Here is a 23,636-nt window from a genome sequence, read left to right on the forward strand (position 1 = left end):
TTCAAGTTCAAGTTTTATTGTCACTTCAACCATATACAGTTAGTACACAGTGAAGCGAAACAGCGTTCCTCCAGGAACCAAGGTGCTACATGCAACATAAATTAACAGAAAAACACTAAACTAGCTAACTAAGAGGCCTAGTTAGCTGGCTAGCAGAGACAAGACAGACTGACCTAACATAAATTGCAACATAAATTAACAAAAAAAAAAACTAACTATCTAACTACCTAAGGAAGACTTTTTTTTTTTTTTTTTTTTGTTATCAGACAGCAGACAACAAAGTGCACGTGCAAATGTGCAAACAAGAGCAGCAAAGTGACAGAATGACAGAAAAACACAACGTAACATAATAATAAGGTTTTGTGATGATGAGTTGAGGTAGTGGAGGAACAGTAAACATTCCTTAGTGTAGCAGCAAAAATTAGGAAGTACAGAAGTTAGTGCAAAAAGTCCAGTAATAATATTGTGCAAAAGAGCATTTACAGGTTGGTGTGTACGATGGTTTGGTGGTGTAGGTCAGTGTGTTTGCGCTTGTGTTGATTAGTCAGTCCAGTCTCAATGTTTTGAGGTAGTTGAGTTAAGCTGAGTGATAATGTTTGTGTGTGTGTGTGTTTGTGTGTGTGCGTGCGTGTTTATCAGTCAGTCCCTTTTTGCTGAGGAGACGGATGGCTTGTGGAAAAAAGCTGTTGCACAGTCTGGATGTGTGTGCCCGAATGCTTCGGTACCTTTTTCCAGATGGCAGGAGTGTGAAGAGTGTGTGAGAGGGGTGTGTCCGATCAGCCACAATGCTGGTGGCTTTGCGAATGCAGCGTGTGGTGTAGATGTCCTCAATAGAGGGGAGAGAGACCCCGATGATCTTCTCTGCTGTTCCCACTATCCGCTGTAGGGTCTTGCGGTCCGATATGGCACAGTTCCCAAACCAGACAGTGATGCAGCCGCTCAGGATGCTCTCGATAGTTCCTCTATAGAAGGTGGTCAGGATCGGTGGTGGAAGCCGGGCCTTTCTCAGTCTTCTCAGAAAGAAGAGACGCTGTTGGGCTTTCTTGTGCAGGGAGCTGGCGTTGAGGGACCAGCCGAGGTCCTTCTCCAGGTGGATGCCCAGGAATTTGGTGCTGTTGACGATCTCCACAGAGGATTGGGAACCGTGGGTTTTTTTAATTTTTCCTTCTCTCACCCTCTCTCTCACACTTTTTTCTGCTTCACGCCGCATGTGAGCCTTGTGCTTTGCGCTGAGCAGAGGGGGGAGGGGCGGTAGTTACACTCGCAGTAGCACAGGAATGTGCATCTTCTTTTTGTTTTCATATTTTAATTTATATTTAATTGTGTTGTGGTTTGCAGTGTTTTGTGTTGTTTCACTTTAAATTTGTTTAAAAGGAAAAAGCTGAAAATTTAAATAGTTAAAAGTTGAAATGTGAATAGTTGGTTTTTGTATTATATGATTTATTTATTACATTTTATGTGGAGTGAATAAATAAAAGTATATTCATGGTGGCCCCTAGAGACAAAGCACGTACAAACTTCAAAACACGTACGAACTCCAAAACATGTACGAACTTCGAAACACGTACAAAAGACAACAGAAGTGCTCCAGGATGCTAGGGGCGGAGGCGTCGCCCAGAGGGGAGCCATTGAAATGCGGGGTGAAGAATGTGAGAGGGGTCGCTGATGATTTTGGCTGCCTGTCTAAGGGCCTGTGGGCTGAAAACCTGTGCCAGAGTTCTGACAGGCAGGCCAATGATTTTAGAGCACACTGATGCCATGTGCTGCAGTCTGTTCCTGTTCTGAAGGCTGAGGGAGTGGAATCAGCAAGTGATGGAGAAGGTCATGATGCTTTCCAGGAAGGCATAGTAAAAAGCCATCATGATGGGTGTGCTGACTCCAAAGCAGTTGACTTTCCTAAGGAGGTATAGCCGTTGGTGGCACCTCCTGAGAATCTCCTCTGTGTTGGCAGAGAATTTCAGGAGGTTGTCAAAGATGGTTCCCAGGTATTTGTACTCCTCAAAGATAGGTTAGTTGATCATTCTAAATTGCCCATAGGTGTGAATGTAGGTTGTCTATCTCTGTGTGTTAGCACTGCGACAGACTGATGACCTTTCCCGCCTCTTGCCCCCCCCTCCCCGCGACCCTGAAAAGGATAAGTACAATGAACAAAACATTTTGAGAAAAACAGTTTGTTTTATTTTCATTCTTGCAAATGAAATAATCTGCCATATTAAATGTAACAGCATATAGAAATATAGTTTGAATACTGTACCACATGAAAGACATGTTAAATATGCCAAATAATCAATTGTAATTATTTACATAACCAGTATTTACACTCTGTGTGCATATTTTCATATGTATGAACAGCACATCTGCACTGCTTTACAGACTCTACAGTTAATTCACATCAACACACACAAACATACATTACATTAGATATTTACACAGGATCACCGGAAACAAATTTAGCCGAAGCACTGAACAATGTTTGCGTGGTTCACACATCAGTACCTCCTAATTAACTTGTTAGTCTACTTGGGGCAAGGTGCTTGGGACAATTTAGATTACCCGTGCTAACGAAACAAGCTGTGCTACCACAGAAAGAAAAATGAGTCTTGAGATCACACTGAATATTTGTCACGTGTAGAATATTCCCATATATTGGATTCAAAGAAACCGACATGACAACACAATGGAACGAAGGATCCTCAGTGAAATAAAAAGCTGTCACAAGAAGAGGCAGAAGTGAAACTCTTTGCTGAGAGGAAGACAATCAGTTGTGGTTGAAAGCGCTAAGAACAGCTTGTGAGAGGGGAGAATTTCCTTTTGTCTTTCTTTTCGTTTTTGGTCAAATGTCACGATTTTTGGAAATCAAACAAAATAACACAAAGAGGGGATGAAACGCTGCAGTTAGCTAACCTCTCACATCAAGCCATGCAGATGGTGTTCAGGTTAGGACTTAGCATTAGCGTTAGGATTATTTTAATTATTTCCTCAAAAAATTAATCAAAAAACTCCATGGCAACCATACCATTATAAAGACACTAAATCTGTGATATAAATTATGGGTCTGTGCTCAGAAATAAAAACAGTGTGAGGCTATCAAAGAGTCATGAGTGGGTAATTTGAGCCTCTAATATGATTGAAGCTTATTCTGTGGCGGCAGTAAGAAAAAATGACATGGATGTTCTTTGTAAGAGTTTCAGAGGACACTACGTGTGGCCCAAACAGTGTGCAGCCATGTAAACAGCCATAGTGTTTCTATCTTTGTTAACATTTTTTCCTCCAATGCCCCTGCAGCCTGTGGCAGCTGCTTGAACTGTAAAAAAGTGGTGGTCCTGTCAGGGTCCTGGATCTGAGCGACCCAGGGTCCCTGAGCAGTTATGGACTTGTATTATATTATATGTGTTTTTGCTGCTCTGCACTGCTGTTTTTGTTGTCCAGGTGTGCGTGTTTGTGTGGGTGCGGCTGTGACAGGCACCTTCAGGCCTGGTGGGTGTGGCCCTGCCAGGTGGTTGGCCACACCTGGCGACCATCACACACCTGCAGCTGATTAAGCCTCGTCGGAGAAACTACTTAAGAGTGTGGTGGAGCTCTCTCCAACGCTGGATCATTGTGTGACTTCACGTTAGGCTCTTGTCAAGTTAGTAAGGTTAGTCTGCTGCATTGTGGTGTTTCTGACGGCTGCCTCTTTGTTATTCCCTAAGAGAATGTGGAGACGAGAGGGCAGCGAGCACGGGGTGCTCAGACACTGAGGAGCGGACACAAAGAACACTATCACTGGGAAGAGAAATGACCTCATGAAAACTGCTGGATTACCTACATCTGATCTTTACTGTGAGCAGATCATACCACAAAGACCAAAGATATGTCAAAATATGGTTTGATATGATAAGAATCAGGACAGTAGCCTGATGGCATTATCCCAATGCCAAACCGAATGAGAAAAATGAAACTGGTTAGCATTATTTACTTCCATTTATTTGCATTGAACACCCTTCTCAGCATCAAGATTTCAGTTTAGCGTGAAACATGAATTCACATTTAATTTATTTAATTGTTTTCATGTTATTTTTCTTTTGAGAAACAGGAGGAGAATGTTGTCAAAGTTGTGGTCAGTTTTTGTAATGTTTGTGGGTATGGAAACCTTTCTGACTGAATTAATAATGCCTGACCTGCTTTATATTACAAGAGTGCCCTTTGACCAGTGCTCAAGACATAGATGGTCTCGTTTCACTAAAGTCGGTAAGACCCAGTTAAACCATTTATGTCAACATAAAGCTCTGAACCCAGTGAACTTATCTCTGTTAGGTATACAGAAATGAAGCATGATTTCAGTTTCTCCTATGAAAATCCCCCCCTCCACAAAAAAGAAGCAGAAGAGAGAACACAACAAAAAACGGAAATACAGCAGCAGCTCATACAGGGGAAATCTGACACCCTGGTGGTTTTCTTGTTCTGAATAAGTTTGTTTATAGCTGTGGAGGAAGTGTGTGAACTGTTGGTGAAACTTGAGTTCTAAGAGGAAATGATATGATCAACCTCTTTTGAGGGGGATTCAGTAGAGACTAAAGTAAAATACCATCATGCATCTTTTAGCTCAGAAACAAACCCTGTTTCATATTAATGTTGATGATACCCACATCTAGATCTTTCTGACTGGTGCACATTTATTGCACAAACACATGAGCGATGTGCCTTTGTAAATAAAGTCCAAATGAAGGTGCAGCCCTATTTAAATGGAACAAACTGTTTATTGTATATCATTACCTTAAAAATAATGTCAGTGACTAATACAATTTATATAAAATGAATGATTTCTCCTGATTTGTTGACCGGAGAAGCAAAACTGCTACTATTTAAATTTATACCTACATACCATTAGGAATTTAAGTTTTGGAATTCTAAATGATTAATTTCAACAATTCAGAAGTCTGTATCCAAGTAATTAAAAAATAAATAAAATAAAATCTTGTGTTAATGCATAAACCCTCCTGTGAGGAGGCTCCCAGGGTCTGTACACTCTTCACATTCTACATCAGGGCACCTCCACTCCTTCCACTCCAGTCACCTTCACTACTAAACAAATCAGGAACCAGCTGATGAGACTCCAGAGGTCATAGCCCATGTCACAACGAGACCCATGGTGCTCATTGTGAACATCACACATCGTGAAGATGCTGGAGAGACTCATTCTTCACTATCTATGGCCCACGATTAGCCCACTGATAGTCCTCTCCATTTTACCTAGTTAGTGAGCATGGTGAGATAAATGAGAGCCAGATGCTTCTCCTTCAGCACCTTCAGACAAGCCGTACTGTTTTTTAAACTGACAGCGATGTAGGTAGTTATGTGTCCTTAGTCATCTGGATTGCCAACTATCTGACTGTCAGACCACACTATGTGTGCCTGCAGTTTTGTGTGGTGGACAGTATGGTCAGCAACACAGATGCCCTGCAGGGGACCGTCCTGTCTCCTTTCTCTTCACTGTGTATAGACTTCAGAAACCTGCCACCTCCATTAGTTTTATGATGATTCTGCAGTAGTGGGATGTATCAGAGAGTGTGACGAGGATAAATATATTCTGATTCTGAGCAAAGTCTAATCTTGACATAATGATTCCTGGTTATGTGGGGATTTTGCACTCTGAGAGACATATGGATGCTAGCCATAGGGGGATTCCCATGATGCACTGAGTATTTCCTTTTTAATCACCTTTCTCACTCAACATGTGGTAATAAACCTCTCTGCATTGAATCAAACTTGTTATTTATCTCTGGCTCTCTTCCACAGCATGTCTTTATCCTGTCTTCCTTCTCTCACCCCAACCGGTCGCAGCAGGCCGCCCCTCCCTGAGCCTGGTTCTGCTGAAGGTTTGTTCCTGTTAAAAGGGAGTTTTTCCTTCCCACTGTCGCCAAAGTGCTTGCTGGGTTTTTTCTCTGTATGTATTATTGTAGGGTCTACCTTACAATATAAAGCGCCTTGAGGCGACTGTTGCTGTGATTTGGCGCTGTATAAATAAAATTGAATTGAACTGAATTGAATGGCCTGCAGTGAACTCTGCTTTGAGCTTTAAAAACAAGGTGACAGGAACTGTTCATTAGAGTTGTCTGAAATACACTGCTGGCCATATAGTCAACAGGCTTACCATTTTTAATTGAAAGCTAGTCTGGTATTACATGTAGCTACTGCGTTTATTATAATTAACCATTCTGTAGTTGACATATTACCTTCAAGCTTGCAGTTTGAATTCAACACCAATTGTCATTTCTCCAAACAGAAAAAGGCAAAACTTGTAGAAAATGTTCACAACAGAACCAGATAAATGTTATGATGTTTTTTCAATTCATATGTTTAGCTGACACCCATCCTGTCCTAAGATGGGTGTCAGTGTACTACATGCTGCTGTAAACTTGCCAGTGGAACAGTAAAACACAACAAATCATGACATTAGCACCCCCAAGTGTATAGGACAGTGTAATTACATCCTAAAAGAAATATATGCTCGTGACATAAATAAGCAGCAACAATATTGAGCAACTAGAAAAAAGGTCTAAAAACTGATTTAAAAATTGGTCATGTTGTATTTTACAGCCTTAAACATAAGATCTGCAAATGTAATTCCTACAGCAAATTTAGTTTAAATAAAACATTTTAAGGTCTTATTTTGTTTGACTCTAATTTTAAACTCTTGGAGACATGTTAAACGTCTTCAAGTGACAGTGAGGGGTTTAGCATGAACACACCCAACTATGGATTCTCTCTAAACAGCGACCAGGAACACTGTTTAAACCACCACCAAACATTTAACCAGAAGAGCTACAGTGACAAAGCTAATTAAATAATGAACATAACCACTAACAAAATTTGCAACATTTATTTAAAAAAAAATCATATTTTTTAGTCAGTCTTTTAAATCACTATTTAACCACATTAGAAGACCATAGAAGACCATATTATGAGTTCTAAATGATTGCTAGGCTGTTGTTGCGGCATTTGATTATTTTTTAAACTGATTTAAAAGTGTCTTAAATGTGCCCTTCAATGGTCTGTATGAACTGAGACCCTCTAGCCTGCATTTTCCTTAAAATATTTAAATAAAATAGTAATTTTATGAATAATAATAATGATGTACTGTAAGTTTTGTGCACGTTTTATGTGTTAGGAGCTGGGACGGGTGTGTTCTATTGTGTTTTGTGTCGTTTCCTTTTTTGGAATAGGCCGCTGGGCTGTGATCATCACGGTTTCCCTGATGCACCCTTTGAGCATCAGGCGTCATCAGCCGGACTATTTAAGAAGCAGCTCTCAGGTGTCAGATTATTGTCTTAGCCTCAAGCAGTAACGGATCACCCGTCTTTTATGTACTACTTTGATAACCAAGGTATTCACAGATTTCCTTCTCCTCTGCTTCCTGTCAAATGACGACACTCTCTGCCCAGCCAACCACCTGTCCACTTCACCGTGCTACCTCAGTTCATCTCTTCTGGACCCGGTCACTCCACTCGCCTACACTGTTGCTGGTCCCCGCCTCAACCTCCTGTTTTATGTACCTCGCCCAAGTCCGTACTAACCGTGTGGCGACTAAGCTCTCTAATTCCTTGTGAACATTTCCGTATCTCCTCAGCTCTGTTGCTATCGGTCGCTAACTTCCTTCTCTCCTCTTCCCCCTCTCGATACTTTGAGTTTTCCATTCAATCTCATATACATGTTATGTTTGATATTCGTCCTCACTTTAAATAAACCTGTTTAACTGCAACCGTGTCTGTCTGAGTGATCTGCCACCTGGGTCCACTTGTGTAAAACCTGACACTATGTCTATTACATACACCAGTGGGGGATGCTGACTATCATGCCTGGGTCAGCAGCTTTATCATGAATCTGTGAACATCATCATAATAGGCATGCTGATAACTGTGTGCATATCAAAGCGCCTTTTATATGGTTCTAGTTTTTTAAATGATTCAGCTAAAGAAACTCTCATTGGTCTAACTTCAGTGTTCAGCTGTGTCAGTGGCAGCTGTTGTTCTTATGGTCATCACAGACAGAATGCTCTTCTTGTTGTTTCATAAATGATTACTTTGAATTTGATAATAAACCTGTCACTGCTGAAAATACCGTTGTATGCAATGTTAAACTTGATTTGTACTTCTGCATTAAATCTAGTACACAGAAATTTAGTTACACATTGTAGCAAAGCACACCACAACCATAAAAGTCTGTAAACACAGTCTTTTGGTTTGCTCAAAGATATTATCACTGGGGAACAAATGTAGAATGTAAGTATGTATGTAGGCTATAATTATGTCTATCTTGCTTATAACACAAATAGCCTAGTCTTCTGGGAATTTTGTTGTTCTACAACTCTACCACTCTCTATATAAACCCAACCAGTTTGAAAGTGTAATAACAATGATGGATGCAGCCACTCACCAGCATGTTATTAAAAGTGGGGCTTATTAGCCATCTCTTGCCTGGTTAGCAAACTGCAACCACTAACTATATTGGTGCACTGGGCAGACACTGTGGATACCTGCTAATTAGTACTAAACAACATACTAATGGAATAATAAAATTTCACTCATCAAAACTGGAAGACAGATTTCTTGGACAGACCTCTGCTCCTCTTTCACCAAACAGTGAGCACCAGGACAGGTTTAAAACTACAATTTATTTGATTCCATCCTAAGGCACCCTGTCTAAACTAACCTCGCTAGTTTTGTAGGCTACCATTTAAATCTAATAGAGAACAGACCAGTTACAAATTTGGGAGGAAATTCATCCAGAACAATAAATCAAAAACAAATCCAGCAGAGATCAGCTTAGAAAATACTGGACTGGTACACATATAGCATTTTTCTACTGTATTTGAACACTCAAAGTGCTTCCTTACTACAACCCTTATTCACCCATTTGCACACACATTCATTTAAGCACTTTTTTCTATGACTAAGTGCTGTTTACCTCATACTGTGATGGATGCCTTTGGGGCAACTCAGGATCTTGGTCAAGGATTCTTTGATGTGGTTTGGCTGGAGGAGCCAAGCACAGAAGTACCAATCTTCCAATGGGTGGATGACCCAGTCTACATCTTGAGCTACAGCCGCTCTACTGTTTTCAAGTTGTAGTAGTAGTGGTAAACTGACCTCAAAGCCAGGGGACATTTAAAGACGCTGCTCATGCCTCAATCAAATTAATCAAAAGTACGTGTGCTATCACAGGGTGTATATCTGTGTATGTGCCTTCTCGTCAGTGTTTTTATTGAGCTATTGCTTGACTGGAACATATTTTGCTGCACTCATTTCTGTCTGAGGGAAAATCCTTTACCTTTTTTTTAATCTTCATTTTAAACCTTAGATATTTATTTATTTTTCAAACTTATATTACTATCCTCAACCTGCCACTGTTAACCACCATCTTACTTGTAGAGTAGCTGAAGCCGGCTAGTGTGACACTTATTTCGACTGATCTTGCTGTCTGACTGGTAGAGGCTGGACGAGTTGGCGAAGGACTGTGGAACAGGATGAGGGTCAGAGGCAGGCGCTGGGTATCCTGGAGGAGGGGCCAACGACCTGGGGTCACTCTGGGTGATGGAAAAGGGAGGGGGGCTGTGGTTCTGATTAGTGATGGTGGACGCTCTTCTCCTTGATCGCAGGGCCTGTCTCTCAGACAGCTGGTTTCTCAGCTCTGACACACGTTCTTCTTTCTAAGGGAAAAGTAAAGTAAACACTCAAAAATTAAGTTATTACAGATCCAAAAAGACTTTTACATGATAAGCATCTGTTTTAACTGACTTAGTTAACAGGAGAACCTGCTTTCTTGTTTAGGTACTTCTTGGGAGAAAAAGTATTTGAGTCATTAACGTGTTAAATATAGAGGAAGAGCTTAAATGAAACAAACACTTGGATAAGAAAAGGGCCTGCCTGACCTCCTGGATGATCTTCTGCAGTTCCTTGTTCTCTCTCTCTAGTTGTCTGGACTTCTCCTCGTCATTGTTATTGGTGGATGAACCTGTCTTCATGGTCTCCTGGGCATCTGACTGCCACTCACCACGTGTTATCAGGCGCCGCATCTACAAATTGTGCAAATGTTTTTAATGTGATACATGAAAACTCCATAGTGCATCTATTACAACAGCAGGGCTTTGTAGTACTGTAGAAGAGTCCATCTGCTGATAGGTACTTCTTTTGCAGAACTTTTACCAACTCAAAACATTTTGCACATTATGAAACAAAGGATTTAACAAAGATCACCCAGGACTACAGAGCATCTAGAATCCTTTATCAGAGAGGAATGGGACCTCATTCCTCTCCCACCAATTAGTCCCCTAAGTTCCCAGATGTTTACAGACTGTTGTTAAGAGTCTAGGCAGTGGTAAGACAGTGGACAGATGTCCCAGATGTTTTGAAATTTGTTGTTGCCATAAAACTCAAAATGAGTTATTTTGAAACATTATCTACATGATCTCTAATTTCAATGGTCACCATGACATACAAAGTACACGTATGGAATCATCAATCAAAGCTGAAACAATACAATTTTTCTCATCAAATAACACTTAAAAAACTTTATTCCAAATAAAAGTTTTGCTGCCATCATCTTTGCTGTCGCATGATTCTGTCATAAATATCTGTCCAAGGTTTGTTGAGTTCCATGTTTCTCATATGAGATATCTGTTATTAATATTAGTTTGGGTGTTGGCTAATTAGCAGGTATTTCAGTACCATGTCACTTTTCTGTGACAAATGAATGCAAATAGCAGAAGTTTATAAGTTGTACACAGTGTATTAAACCAATGAATACCTGAAGAGTTCACGACCTGATGCTTTAAACTGTACATTTATGGTAAATAAAGGATGTAAAAGTTAAACCAAAAAGTACCTACAAATTCTAGTAGGTGCAATTGGCTTGAAGTTAGCCTCTAGTGTTGTATGCCACATCCCCATTGAGTTCCTGATGAAGGCTCTTAGGGTCCTATTGAGAAGTAGTAGGTAAGGACTAGTTCTTTTAGGTTTTAGCAGCCAACAAGATGGCATATCAGTCAGAATTCAGGAAGGAAGACAAGAGGCTTCCACTCTGCTGAACTGTCAAAGTCAGCTAGTTTGTTGTCACTTTGATGCTCAGTGTTGCCAGCAGTCTGTAGTAACAAATAAGCTGCCATCAGACCAAATATATCACAGCAGCAGTGGTTCAACTAATATAAACTAAAAATATCTATTAAAATATCTGTGAAGGTTCTCAGTCATCCAGGTCATCGTAGTCAAAGGAGCTTGCAAAGAAAAGCGTCTGGACTTCTTTAAGTTGCTTGAAGACGTTTCACCTCTCATCCGAGAAGCTTCTTCAGTTCTAAGGTCAAATGGTGGAGAGTCCCAGATATAAACCTAGTGGGAGTTTCCCCCCAAAGAGGGACAAAAGGACCCCCTGATGATCCTCTTATCACATGAGCCAAGGTGTGAAACTGGGTGTGGGTCCCAATCAGCCAAGGTTTCGGGTGAGCTCATTGTGAAACCTGGCCCCACCTTATCATGTGAATTCCTGAGGTCAGATGGCCCAGGATGTGAGTGGGCGTTAAGGCGTCTGGGGAGGGAACTCAAAACTGGATTATAGATGGCAGACAGTTGGTGTCGTAAACCACCGCCTCTGTTCAAAGATGGCATCCTCGAAAGAGTGACCTTTGACCTTTAGATGCAGATGGACAGCTGAGTCTTGTCCTGTGGAGGTGGCTCTTCTGTGTTGTGCCATGCGCTTGTGAAGTGGCTGTTTGGTCTCTCCAATGTAGAGGTCTGGGCATTCCTCGCTGCACTGTACAGCATACACCACATTGTTAAGTCTGTGTTTTGGGGTTTTGTCTTTCGGGTGAACCAGTTTTTGTCTGAGCGTGTTGCTGGGTCTGAAATGCACCGGGATGTCATGCTTGGAGAAAACTCTCCTGAGTTTTTCTGATACACCGGCTACATAGGGGATGACAATGTTGTTGTGTCTGTCTTTCTTATCCTCCCTTGCTGGTGTCTGATCTTCTTTTCTGGGTCAAAAAAATCGGATTTGATGTGCTTTCGTCTGTAGTGTGAACGTAGCCATAGTGTACGCTGTTAAGTGCCAGGATTTATACATCGGGGAAACCAGAAAACCTCTGGCTAAGAGGATGGCACAACACAGAAGAGCTACCTCGTCAGGCCAGGACTCTGCAGTCTATTTACACCTACAGGCCAGGGGACACTCTTTCAATGCTGAGGATGTACACATCTTGGACAGGGAGGAACGCTTGTTTGAGGGCGGAGTCAAGGAGGCCATTTACGTGAAAAGGGAAAGACCATCTCTGAATCGAGGAGGGGCCCCAAGGGTACATCTTTCGCCATGAACAGAATAAACTTTTGGAGGTTTAATTACTTTAAACCTTACCTTGTTACTTTAATTTGCTTGTATGAAATTCTAATTATCATACATTAAAAAGCAATAAAAAACAGTAACATGTCTCAGTTTCAGAATTTAATTTCTTGTCTTGTTACGTTTTTAAATTAAATATAGGGTTTTTGTAAAAAACATATTTTCTTTTGATCATTTCTTACAAATACTTTATAGCAAGAATGACACTTCCGGTCAAAAGTTTTAGAACACCCCAATTTTTTCAGTTATTTATTGCAGTTCAAGTCATTCAAGTCCAATGAATAGCTTGAAATAGAGGTAAAAACTTTTCTGGATTACTTACAACCCCTCTCTCTGCATAAAAGCAGTGTTGGAACACACTGTGGTGCCATACTGCAGAAAGTAGTGTTTTGCCACAAAGCTGGTGAGAAAAGGGCAATTAACCATGGAAGAGAGACAGACCATCATAACACACAGAAATTGCAAATAAAGTCAAGGTGTCATTGAATACAGCTTTCTTCACCATCAAAATGCACTCAGAAACTCAGGCAATCTCAGACAGGAAGAGTTTGCCAGACCCAAAGCCACAACTGAATCAGAGGACAAGTTTCTGAGAGTTAACAGCTTGTGTGATAGGTGGCTCACAGGACAACAGCTTAAGCATACCTTAATAGTGATCATAGCAAGCAAGTCTCAGTTTCAATTGTTAAGAGAAGACTTCGAGCTGCAGGTTTGACAGAATGTGTTGCAGCAAGAAAGCCATCGCTAAGACGTCAGAATAAGACCAAGAGGCTTGCCTGGGCCATGAAACACTGTCAAAACTGAAGACTGGGAGAATGTAATATGGACTGATGAATCAAAATCTTCAGTTCATCATGCAGGATCTTTGTACACCATTGAGTAGGCAAAAGGATGGTTCCACAGTGTGTGGCATCAACTGTCAAACATAAAGTATGATAGACTAGGGCTGTTTTGCTGGATCCAGGGTCGGTGACCTGTACAGAGTGAGGGGCACTCTGAACCAAAACAGCTACCACAGCATTCTGCAGCACCATGCAATACCCTCTGGTATGTGTCTAGTTGGTAAGGGGTTCGTCCTACAGGAGGATAATGTCCCAAAACATAAATACAAGTATGCCAGAACTACTTCAGGAAAAAAGAAAACAATGGAGTGTCCAGCACAGTCTCCAGACTTAAACCACATCGGGCTGGTTTGGGATGAACTGGACAGAAAGCAAGTGAAAGCAAAGCAACCTACGAGGTCCACATTTATGGGAACTTCTCAAAAAGATATGGGAAGAACTTTCTGAAGAATACTTGATTTCTATTGTAGAAAGAATATAGCTGTTATACTGTCAAAGGTGGCTACTTTGATGAGTCAAAAGTTTTGAATACATTTTGGTCAATAAATTGATTCCATGATTTCTTCTTTTCTTTTTTTTTTTTTTTTTTTTTTACTTTTAAATGCTTATTTGAACTATGCTTTAATTTCAGAGTGCAATGAGACATTAAACTGCATAATTTTCAATAAAAACTAGAAAAACTGGGGTGTTCTAAAACTTTTGACTGGTAGTGTATGTACAGTACTAATTTTTTCAGCAGGTGAGAAAAGAACACAAAACAGTGTGTTCAGCACTAGAACAAGTATCAGCTTACAGTATGAAAACTGGAAATACTTGGGAAAAGCTAGCCTTGCTCTGAACCAATGCTCAAAAATTAGTCTCATCAGCTTACTAATTAAAATGTGTTTTTTTATTTACTTGGCAAGTATGGACATGATATTTGTGTACTTAGTTAATATCATCCTCCCTAACCTAACAGCACTCCAGGAATATGAACAGAGACACAGCACCATGCTGATTGGCCAGAGTAGACTGTTAAAGATCTGAATTGGTGATGCTGACACGGCAACACTCACCCAATTTGCAGACCCGCAGGTGATATATCATGCAATCTCAGATGCCTTCCATGCTAATGGATTTTCATTCGGTCTTACACTAAATGTGCTAGTTTAATCTGCAGGTATGGGATGACGAGAGGTGTAAGATGGTTTTACCTTGGGGACAAACAGAACCACCAGGGTGATGTAGACTGAGAAGACAATGGCTAAAGAGGCGAAGGCGAAAGAGGCATCCTGCTGGGAGGAGAGAATCATGGTGACTGGAGCTGTGATCATACACAGTACCTGAAGAGAAGAATAAATAGAGTAGATAAGCTTAGCTTGTTTAGTACAAAAAAAATAACAAGAAAACTTTAGTCTTAGCATAAATTTAAAAAAAATAAGTGTAACAATTTCAACAGAGTTACCTATCACACTAGTAAAAAAGGACCAGGTGGAATTCAGTCCAACTGTTTTCTACAGAACATTAATACAAAACCTCTGGTTTCAATTTAATGGCGATTTTGAAGACCAGTGATGGGATTAACAGCGTTAAAAGTAACGGCATTACTAACGGCTAACACTAAATAGCCAGACAAAGCCTCTCTTTTCCCGCCTTCATTCCTGAAAACTCACCTTCTGTCAACTTTAACTCAGCTCTGGAATTAACCACCCTCTCCCTCAGTTGCCTTCACACCATTGACCGCCTTTGACAGTACAAACTGGCAGAAGAAATGGATCCAGCAGACGTAATTTGGACAGTGATCTCCAAACAGGGAGAAATAATTGGTGAACACGAGCAAATCCTGCAGTTTCAGGTGCAAATCAATCAGTGACAGACAGTAGGAAATCCTATCCACATTTCCAAAGCTCTGTTCAGACATCACTCCCACCCCCAATCAGCCACCAGTACACTCAGCACAGGCCCCGTTTGCTGCTCCTGAGAAAGACGCTCCACTTTTCTCTGCCCTGGTCTCTGCAAACCATGCCTGTGTTCCATGATGCAGTGTCCTCAACACTCAAACCTTTTTCCAGTGAGTTGGGCCGGTACAGGGCTTTCTCTTACAGTGCTCCCTTGTGTTCGGCCAATCGCCTCTTTCTTTGACAATGCTGCTAAACTCTCCCACTTAGTAGGTCTGCTGAGGGGAAAGACGCTGGCATGGGCTGAAGCTTATTTTTCATTTCACCCAATTATTTCCTGTCCATATGTTGAGCTTCTTGGTGAGCTGACAAAGACTTTCACTCACCCAGTCTCTGAGGGCAGCGTGGCCAATTATTAAATTTATGGCAGGGCAAAACGTAGTGTAGCAAAGTTTGTCACTGATTTGTACAACTGGAAGCCAGTTGGCCCGATCATTGGCTTCAGGGTTTATTTTTGCAAGCCTTAAATGTTAGCCCTTCCATTCATGCTAGAACCTCCCATACCTGCCATTGCACTCAATAACCAGGTTTTTGCTCTATAACTCATCAAACTGAATCAGTTAATCTGATCTTGTCTGGAAACCACTGGGAGACCCTCTCATTTTTCACCTTTCATTATCCTGACACACCTCTGATCCTCAGTTACCCATAGTTAGAAAAAGTTAATTACCATATAGACTTCCACAGAAAATGGGTCCAAAATCCACATGTGTCCTTCTCTGGATTCCTCAGGGAAATATTTAGCAAATTTCTCTGTCAGTTGTGAAAGGTGCTGACAGACTGATCACTGATCTTCACCTGAGGAGAGTTTTCCAAGATGTAAGACAAAAGTGGAAACATGTCCATCCTCTTTTCCTGGGCCCTCTTAGTCCACAAAGCAATTTCCTCTTGAAAGCTTCAACTTTGTCTGCAACAAAAAAACATGTTGCTGTTTCTCCCTTGAAGTGAGATGTTCATGTGCAAGAGGAGATTTTTTTTTTTTCTCTGTGAGAAAAGAAACGACCTCATTCCCCAGTTCCAACAAACGCTTGAGGTCCAGTCCTCTTGAAAGCCAGCTCACCTCACTGTGGTAGAGAAGCTAGACACGATCTGCTTCCATGTCCTCACAAAGCTTAGCAAAACATCTGGAATTCACACCATTATTTTTAATGAAGTTGATAGTTTTCACACTTACATCCATCACCTCGTGACATCTTTCTGCTGCAAGGCTTTCACGGTAGAGAAAACAGTGGATCTGTTTAGCTTCTGGTGCACTCAAGAATCTGTCTAATGATGCCGAGATGCCTGCCAGTCACTGAAGCTGCACCATCACTGCACACCCCAAAACAGTTCTGCCAGTCCAGCTCATTCTCAGTGAAGTAGTTGTCAATGCATTCCTGAGCCGTGGCTTGTGTTGGCAACTCTCCACAAAACAACATGTCTTCATGCAAACTGCTATCCCAGCGACAACGAACAAAGACCAGCAGCAATGCACCATTCGTGACATCAGTGGACTCGTCTTGTTGCATAGAGAAAAATGGACTACTTTTTATTCTTTCCAGAAGTTGATGCTGTATGTCTAAGGCCATGTCCGTGATACAGAGGCTCACAGTATCGTTTGAGAGTGGGATGGATATCGATCATCGATATCGATCATCTCACGGCACATATCTACAGCGGCAGGCAAAGTCAACTCCTCCGCTATAGTGAAAGACTTTTTATGCTGTGCCACAAGTCTGGATATGAGGTAGCTTTTAAAGCACATTTAGAGTTACCAGTAAGTGACAAAATAGACTATTTCTGCATCTGCTGTCTTTTCTTTTCTCTTGAAATATTTCACCGGCTTTCTTGGGATGGTTGGTTTCGAGATGCCGTTTTAATTTCGAAGGCTTCAGTGGATAGCATTGGATAGCATTAGTCCACACTCCATCCGCCTCGTTTCCTCCGTTCACAAACCCATACTTCATGAAGTCAGGGGTGTACTTTAGCAAAAAGTTTCCCTTTTGGGAGGGGGGTGGGGGTTGTCACTTTCATCTTAATTTTTCCGTTTTAAGAACTTCTTCATATATTTTGATTACTGCAAACGGCGGGCAGAGTGTCTTCTTCTGCTTGGTTATTGAGGCTGATTAATTAAACAACTCCCACCAAGTGGTGGGAAGCTGAATTATAACTGAGATTTTCATGGATAACAGTAGTGTCTTCAATTAATAACTTATGATGTCCCGCTGCCCCCCCAAAAGTGTAAATTAACACACTTCAAGGTGTGCTCTCAAGATGTGGCTCCATGGTAAGAATCACTAGTCTAGACTAACTAACACTGCAAACCAGTTCTGAGACAGGTGAGAACCTGACCTGCAGGAGCTCCCTTTGCTCTTCAGGACTGTTTTGAGCACACTGACTGGAACATGTTCAGGGAGTCTGCAACAAATGGTGACTACACCAATTTGGAGGAGTACACATCATCTGTGACCAGCTACATCAACAAGACTTTCATAATACGCTCCAACCAGAAACTGTGGATGACTGTAGAAGTGCCTGAGCTGCTAAAGACTTGAGACTCCGCCTTCAGAGCAGGCGACAAGGTGGCCATGGGAACAGCGAGGGCCAAACTGTCTTGAGCCATCAGAGCAGCGAAGCGCACGTATGGCAGAAGAATCCACAGCCACTTCCAGGACAGCGACGACATACAGCACATGTGGCAGGGCATCACCAACTACAGGAAGATGGCACCTGCCTGTGATGGTGATGTCTCCCTACCTCTCCAACTTCTATGCACGTTTTGACGCTCAGAATGACGTGTTCGTAAGGAAGACCCGGCTGCCACCCACACTGGACCCACTGGAGTTTGCCTGTCCCCCCAGCTGGTGAACAGATTATGCCAGCGCCACCACCCTACATCTTGCCCTCGTCCACCTGGACAATAAATTCAATTTCAGTTCAATTCAGTTCAATTTTATTCATACAGCGGCTAATGACAACAACAGTAGCTCTGCCTCAAGGCACTTTATATTGTAAGGTAGACCCTAGAAAAATACAATAAAGACCCATATGTACGAATGCTGTTCATAGACTTCAGTTCAGCATTCAACACAATCATTCCTCAGCACCTGATTGGAAAACTGAGCCTGCTGGGTCTGAACACCTCCCTCTGCAACCGGATCCTGGACTTTCTGATGGAGAGACCTCAGGCAGTCCAGATCGGTAACAGCATCACCAACATCACCACACTGAGCACTGGAGCCTCTCAGGGCTGTGTGCTCAGCCCACTGCTGTTCACTTTACTGACTCAGCAGCAATGCACAATTTGAACCACATCATCAAGTTTGCTGATGACACGACTGTGGTGAGTCTCATCAGCAAGATCGACGAGTCAGCATACAGAGAGAAGGTGCAACAGCTAACAGACTGGTGTAGAGTCAACAACCTGTCTCTGAAGGTGGACAAAACAAAACAGATTGTTGACTTCAGGAGAGCACTGTCCAGTTAACTTCGATGGATCCTCTGTGGTGGTTGAAGAGCACCAAATTCCTTGGTGTTCACCTGGCAGAGAACCTCTCTTGGTCTCTCAACACCAGCTCCATAACTAAGAAGGCCCGACAGCATCTCTATGTCCTGCGAAAGCTGAGAAAAGCCCATCTCCCACCCATTCTCACCACCTTCTACAGAGAGACTATCGAGAGTGTCCTGCGTAGCAGCATCACTGTCTTGTATGGTAACTGCACCGTATCGGATCGCAATACCCTACAGCGGATAGTGGGAACAGCTGAGAAGATCATTGGAGACTCTCTTCCCTCCATCACAGACACCTATCGCACCTGCTGCTTCTGCAAAGCCACCAGCATTGTGGAGGACCCAATGCACCCCTCACACACATTCTTCATCATGCTGCCTTCTGGCAAGAGGTACTGGAGCTCTCACAGCCAGACTAATGGATTGGGGGAACAGTTTCTTCCCCCAGTCCATCAGACTCGAGGTGGGATCAGTGACTGGACAGACACACAGACATACATACACACACACACACACACACACACACACACACACACACACACACACACACACACACACACACTTCATACATCAAGTGACTTTTTGCAACAATGCTCAGTCTTTTGCACAACCCACTGTTATTGTTGCAGTCTTCCTTTACACTGTTCTGTCTGTGTCATTCTGTCTGGTGTTGCACTGTCTTTGTTTTTTTTTGTTTTTTTGGCAATTTCTGTACACTTGGACTTTATATAGTCCTGTGTTGATTGTCTGTATATTATTCTGTATATTCTGTATATTCTGTACGTTATACCTTATATGTAGCACAATGGTCTTGGAAGAACGTTATCTCATTTCACTGAGTACTGTACCTCTGCACATAGTTGGAGTGACAATAAAGCCACTTGACTTGACTTCACCTTAAAGGGGCATCAACAATTTCACAGCTGAGGTCAACTGTATTCAGAGCAAGATCAGGTAGACCAAAACCACACCATCAGAACACTAATATATTGAACTTACTCACTTTCCAACTTCATCACTGATAACGCATAATCATATTTTAATAGAGCATTTCATTCTATACACATTAATCATTTAATATACGTCAAACGAGTGGCCAATTGAGAATTAAAATTTAACTTAACAAACGTGTTTGTTTTAATGTGTGATGAAGCCAGAGCAGCAGGACTTAACATACAAACCCATGCAAAAAGGACCTGGCAAGAGTTCATGCCACTACTTTTGAGCTGCACAGAAAGAGAAGCAAACCAATTTTCTGTAGAATTATATAATTATCTTCTGGTTTCATCTTTGTGGAAAAAGATTCTCATAGCAGCAGAACAAAACTCTGAAGTAATACCTGAAGACTAAAGAAACCCAAGGACTGTTGACCTGCCTACATAGTCATCTGATCTCAGTCACTGAATATGTACGGGCCATTTGTAGACTGAGGAAGCTAAACATTCCTGACATGAAAAGAAGCTCTTTGTTATATTGTCAGATGGCATTTGGACTCGACTGTTATCGACAACCTAAGAAAGAGAACCACCTCTTCATACCAGCTACTGACAGCAAACAGGGAAGTTGGTTTTATATGCAAGACTCCCGTGCAGAGATGTGCAAATGAAAGGAGAAACCTAAACCCTTCACAGCTTGTAACAGCAGTCTGGCGAGGAAGGAGCGGCTAGCAGGTCCAGCGCGCGTGTGGTGAGGGGGTTAGCCAAATAACCCGAAGCCAGTCGGTTAAATCCAATAACAGACCTTTATTCGCTGTCAGCAACATTACACCTTATGAGCCAGGTCTCCACGGCTGTACTCGCCCGTCATACATGCGCGGAGATTGGTATCGCCGGCGCCAGCTTGTTACAACAGTACGGTGTTTCTTTTAGAATGGAACACGAGCAGCATGGAATGGCTGCCACGAACAATACACACCCACTAGGAGACTCTCACAGCTATTAGAATAGTAGGGCAACCCCCCCTAGTGGTGCTATAACCCAAAAGGGTTGTTACAAGCTATGGTCAGATAAAAAGAATGTTACCATTAGACAAAGATAACCTGATTAAATATAAAATGCAGTTTTTAAATAATGATGCATTTATTAACTGAAAAAAGCTCTCCATGTCTATAGTACATGGCCTTGTGTGAAAAGCAATTGCCCCCTGAACCTAATTAAGGTTGTGCCCTGCCTTGGAGCAAGAACTGCAATCACGCATCTGCGCTAACTGGAAATGAGCCTTTCACATCACAGTGGAATTTTGGCACATTCTTCATTCGAGGATTGTTTTAATGCTTTAATGCATTGGAGGATTTTCAAGTGTGAATGGCCTGTTTAAGGTCGTGGATTTAAACTGAGAGTTCATGTAGACCACTCCAAAACCTTCATTTTGTTTTCAGAGGTTTGGTTTACGTGCTGGAGTAGTTTTGTTTTGTTTGAGATTAAGGGCACAAATCATTTTCTTATTGTTGAATCATAAACACTCCTTTTGTGATCTCGTGGATGAGTCATCGATGGTTTCTCTCAAGTACTTTTGGCACTGTTCCAAGTTTTCTCCATTTGTGGATAATGGCTCTCATTGTGGTTCACTGGAGTCTAAAAGCCTTAGAAATGGCTTTGTAACCCTTTAAAGATTGATAGACATCAATTACATTGTTTCTCAATTGTTCTGGAGTTTCTTTAGATCACAACATGATGTGTTGCTTTCTGAGATCGTTTAGCCTACTTCACTTTGTCAGAAGAGAAGTAGGCTAAATGAGTAGGACAACACACCCACCACCACCATCAAACTCACAAATGAAGAAATTATTTTTGGAGGAATCAAATTTGGTGCTTATCTCTCTAGCAGAATCCTCCACTAAAGATAAGTGAAGCTTACCTCACACACTTTTTATTGTTTTTTCCTATGATCTTTGCCAGTCTTCACATGGTTTTCCATTGTGATTGATGAGCATTTCTTAATAACTTGCCAGCAGTATTCTTTCATTTTTATCATGCCAACAAACGGAGGGCAGATGAATTTGGCGGTGTCTAAAAATGTGACAGTGAAGAAAAGAGTGCATAGTATCAAATAAAGCAGGAGAAATTGGAGGTAAATCAATCAATATTAATCAGTAGTCAGTCATTTTGGGCAAAGGCTAAAAATTTTCTTCCAAATTGACAAATGCAAGCAGCAAGCTAGCAGCCATGTTTTCTCTACTGTGTCAGTACTTACATGCAGCATCGCACAAACACAATCCAGCCCTTAAATTATTATTAATAATTATTTATTAATTCATTAATGCATCGATCTTAGTGGAAGAAATAGCATTTCTGCGCACTGGGAATTGGGAAGAGCTAATCCCATCTGGAGACAGACTGTTTCCAGTGGCCTTCAATCTTTACAGAGGCAGTTTTAAAATTTTAAAGTGTGCTTTATTACTGTATAACTGCATTTCTAGCCTTGTTTCAGGTGCCTTAATCTCAATTGTTGCCCAGAACTTGCTTAAATTCAAGCACTGGATTTCTGTCTATGATGTTGGAATGTTACTATGTAAAGTGTGCAGAGATTTTTATATTGTGATTTGCTGCCAAATGAAACAGAATTAAGTCAAGTGATTGAAATGGCCCAGGAGCAATTCTCCCACAGCTGAATGGAGAAATGAACTAATCAAGTGCCAGAAAATGGTCACAAAAATGTTACAAGCATGAGCTAAACAGATCTGACAAAAAAAAAAGATCAGTTTTGCAGTTTGAGCAACTTTAGGATTCTTTTTATAGATGAACATGTTACAGATAAATGATATTATTAATTGTTAAAATATCACTTATTATGTATCACTTTGCTAAAAGTATTTAAAATAGTACATATTAATTCTGCCTCAAGCAGATACAGGAGTACAAGCCAAGCAAGAAAACACATTGACTCATCAGTAATAATTAATAAAGCAATTAGAAAGGACATTTTCCAAATGAAAGCATATATTAAGCATTTATCTTTATATTTCCAGAGCACAACATTTGCTTGTGTTTCAGCATTTTTTACACACTACACACCACTTTTGTTTATCATTTGTAACAACACATCCCACACATGGCATGGTAATGAGATGTAGGTAAGAGATGTTATGTTGGCAAATAATATCATGTGCAAATAAAAAAAAAAGGAACAGGATCCAAGACAGTGGAATTCCTGATGTCTCAACAGCTGATGTGGAAGAGTATTTTCCAATGAGAAAGCCCATTGTTTAATATAAGATTGAAACCAGTTAGGAACCATACCCTTGACTCCTGCACAGTGTTCCAAGCACCCAATGAGTAAGTCATGGCTGACAGTGTCAGACAGCACACAAACCCACCAGAGCTAAGACAGAGCAGCCACTAGAATCAGCATCAAGTAGAATATTGTTTGTTACTTTTAAAAGTACAGACTCTGTACTCTGAAAGACCCTAAAAAATGTCAGTTTTGATATAGGCTGACAAATAATCAGAACATGCACTTGAAATTTGGGGTTTTAAAGAATGGGTCGACTACTGCATGCTATATCACACAGGAGCTATGGTAAATGGTAAATGGCCTGTATTTGTATAGTGCTTTACTTAGTCCCTAAGGACCCCAAAGCGCTTTACACTACATTCAGTCATCCACCCATTCACACACACAGGGCTGGACTGGGACAAAAAATCGGCCCAGGCATTTTGACTAGAGACCGGCCCACCAGGTATTATAGGAAAAATCATAAAGCCTTTGAATGAAAACAAACGCTGTTGTGACAGTGATGTACAGTCTTGTTGGTATATGTATGATTTCTATACGTTGTACATCAGATAAAAACTTTGGTTGTAAGATTCAGAGAATTATTTAATAAAAGCGAGACATTTTAAATGAGAATAAGAAAGAAAAGTATTTCTTTGTGCCCCCCTCTCCCTGTTAATGCCCTACCTGCCCCCCTGGCAAAACTTTGCTAGACCCGCCCCTGCACAGTTACCAGCTGTCAGCTACATAGAAAAGGATCCTGGTGTTATTTGTTTCTCAGAAACAGTTC

At 41.3% G+C, this 23,636-nt stretch overlaps 1 protein-coding gene across 2 annotated transcripts in view; it reads right to left on the reverse strand.

The window, feature by feature from the left end:
* Window positions 1-2,155: 2,155 nt before the first annotated feature.
* The window catches only part of gabbr1b (gamma-aminobutyric acid (GABA) B receptor, 1b), a 120,520-nt gene continuing 99,039 nt past the window's right edge, over window positions 2,156-23,636 (reverse strand). For both annotated transcript variants that reach the window (XM_084919189.1, XM_084919190.1), the window contains exons 16-18: window positions 14,402-14,530; window positions 9,911-10,054; window positions 2,156-9,688 (exon numbers count right to left, since the gene is read on the reverse strand). In XM_084919189.1, coding sequence (XP_084775315.1) covers window positions 9,401-9,688; window positions 9,911-10,054; window positions 14,402-14,530 — 561 coding nt within the window. In that variant the 3' untranslated portion in view covers window positions 2,156-9,400. The remainder of the gene's footprint in view (window positions 9,689-9,910; window positions 10,055-14,401; window positions 14,531-23,636) is intronic.

Source organism: Perissodus microlepis, chromosome 22 (assembly GCF_051167445.1).
Source record: "Perissodus microlepis isolate ML-2025 ecotype Zambia chromosome 22, ASM5116744v1, whole genome shotgun sequence".
In the NCBI taxonomy this organism is placed as follows: Eukaryota; Metazoa; Chordata; class Actinopteri; order Cichliformes; family Cichlidae; genus Perissodus; species Perissodus microlepis.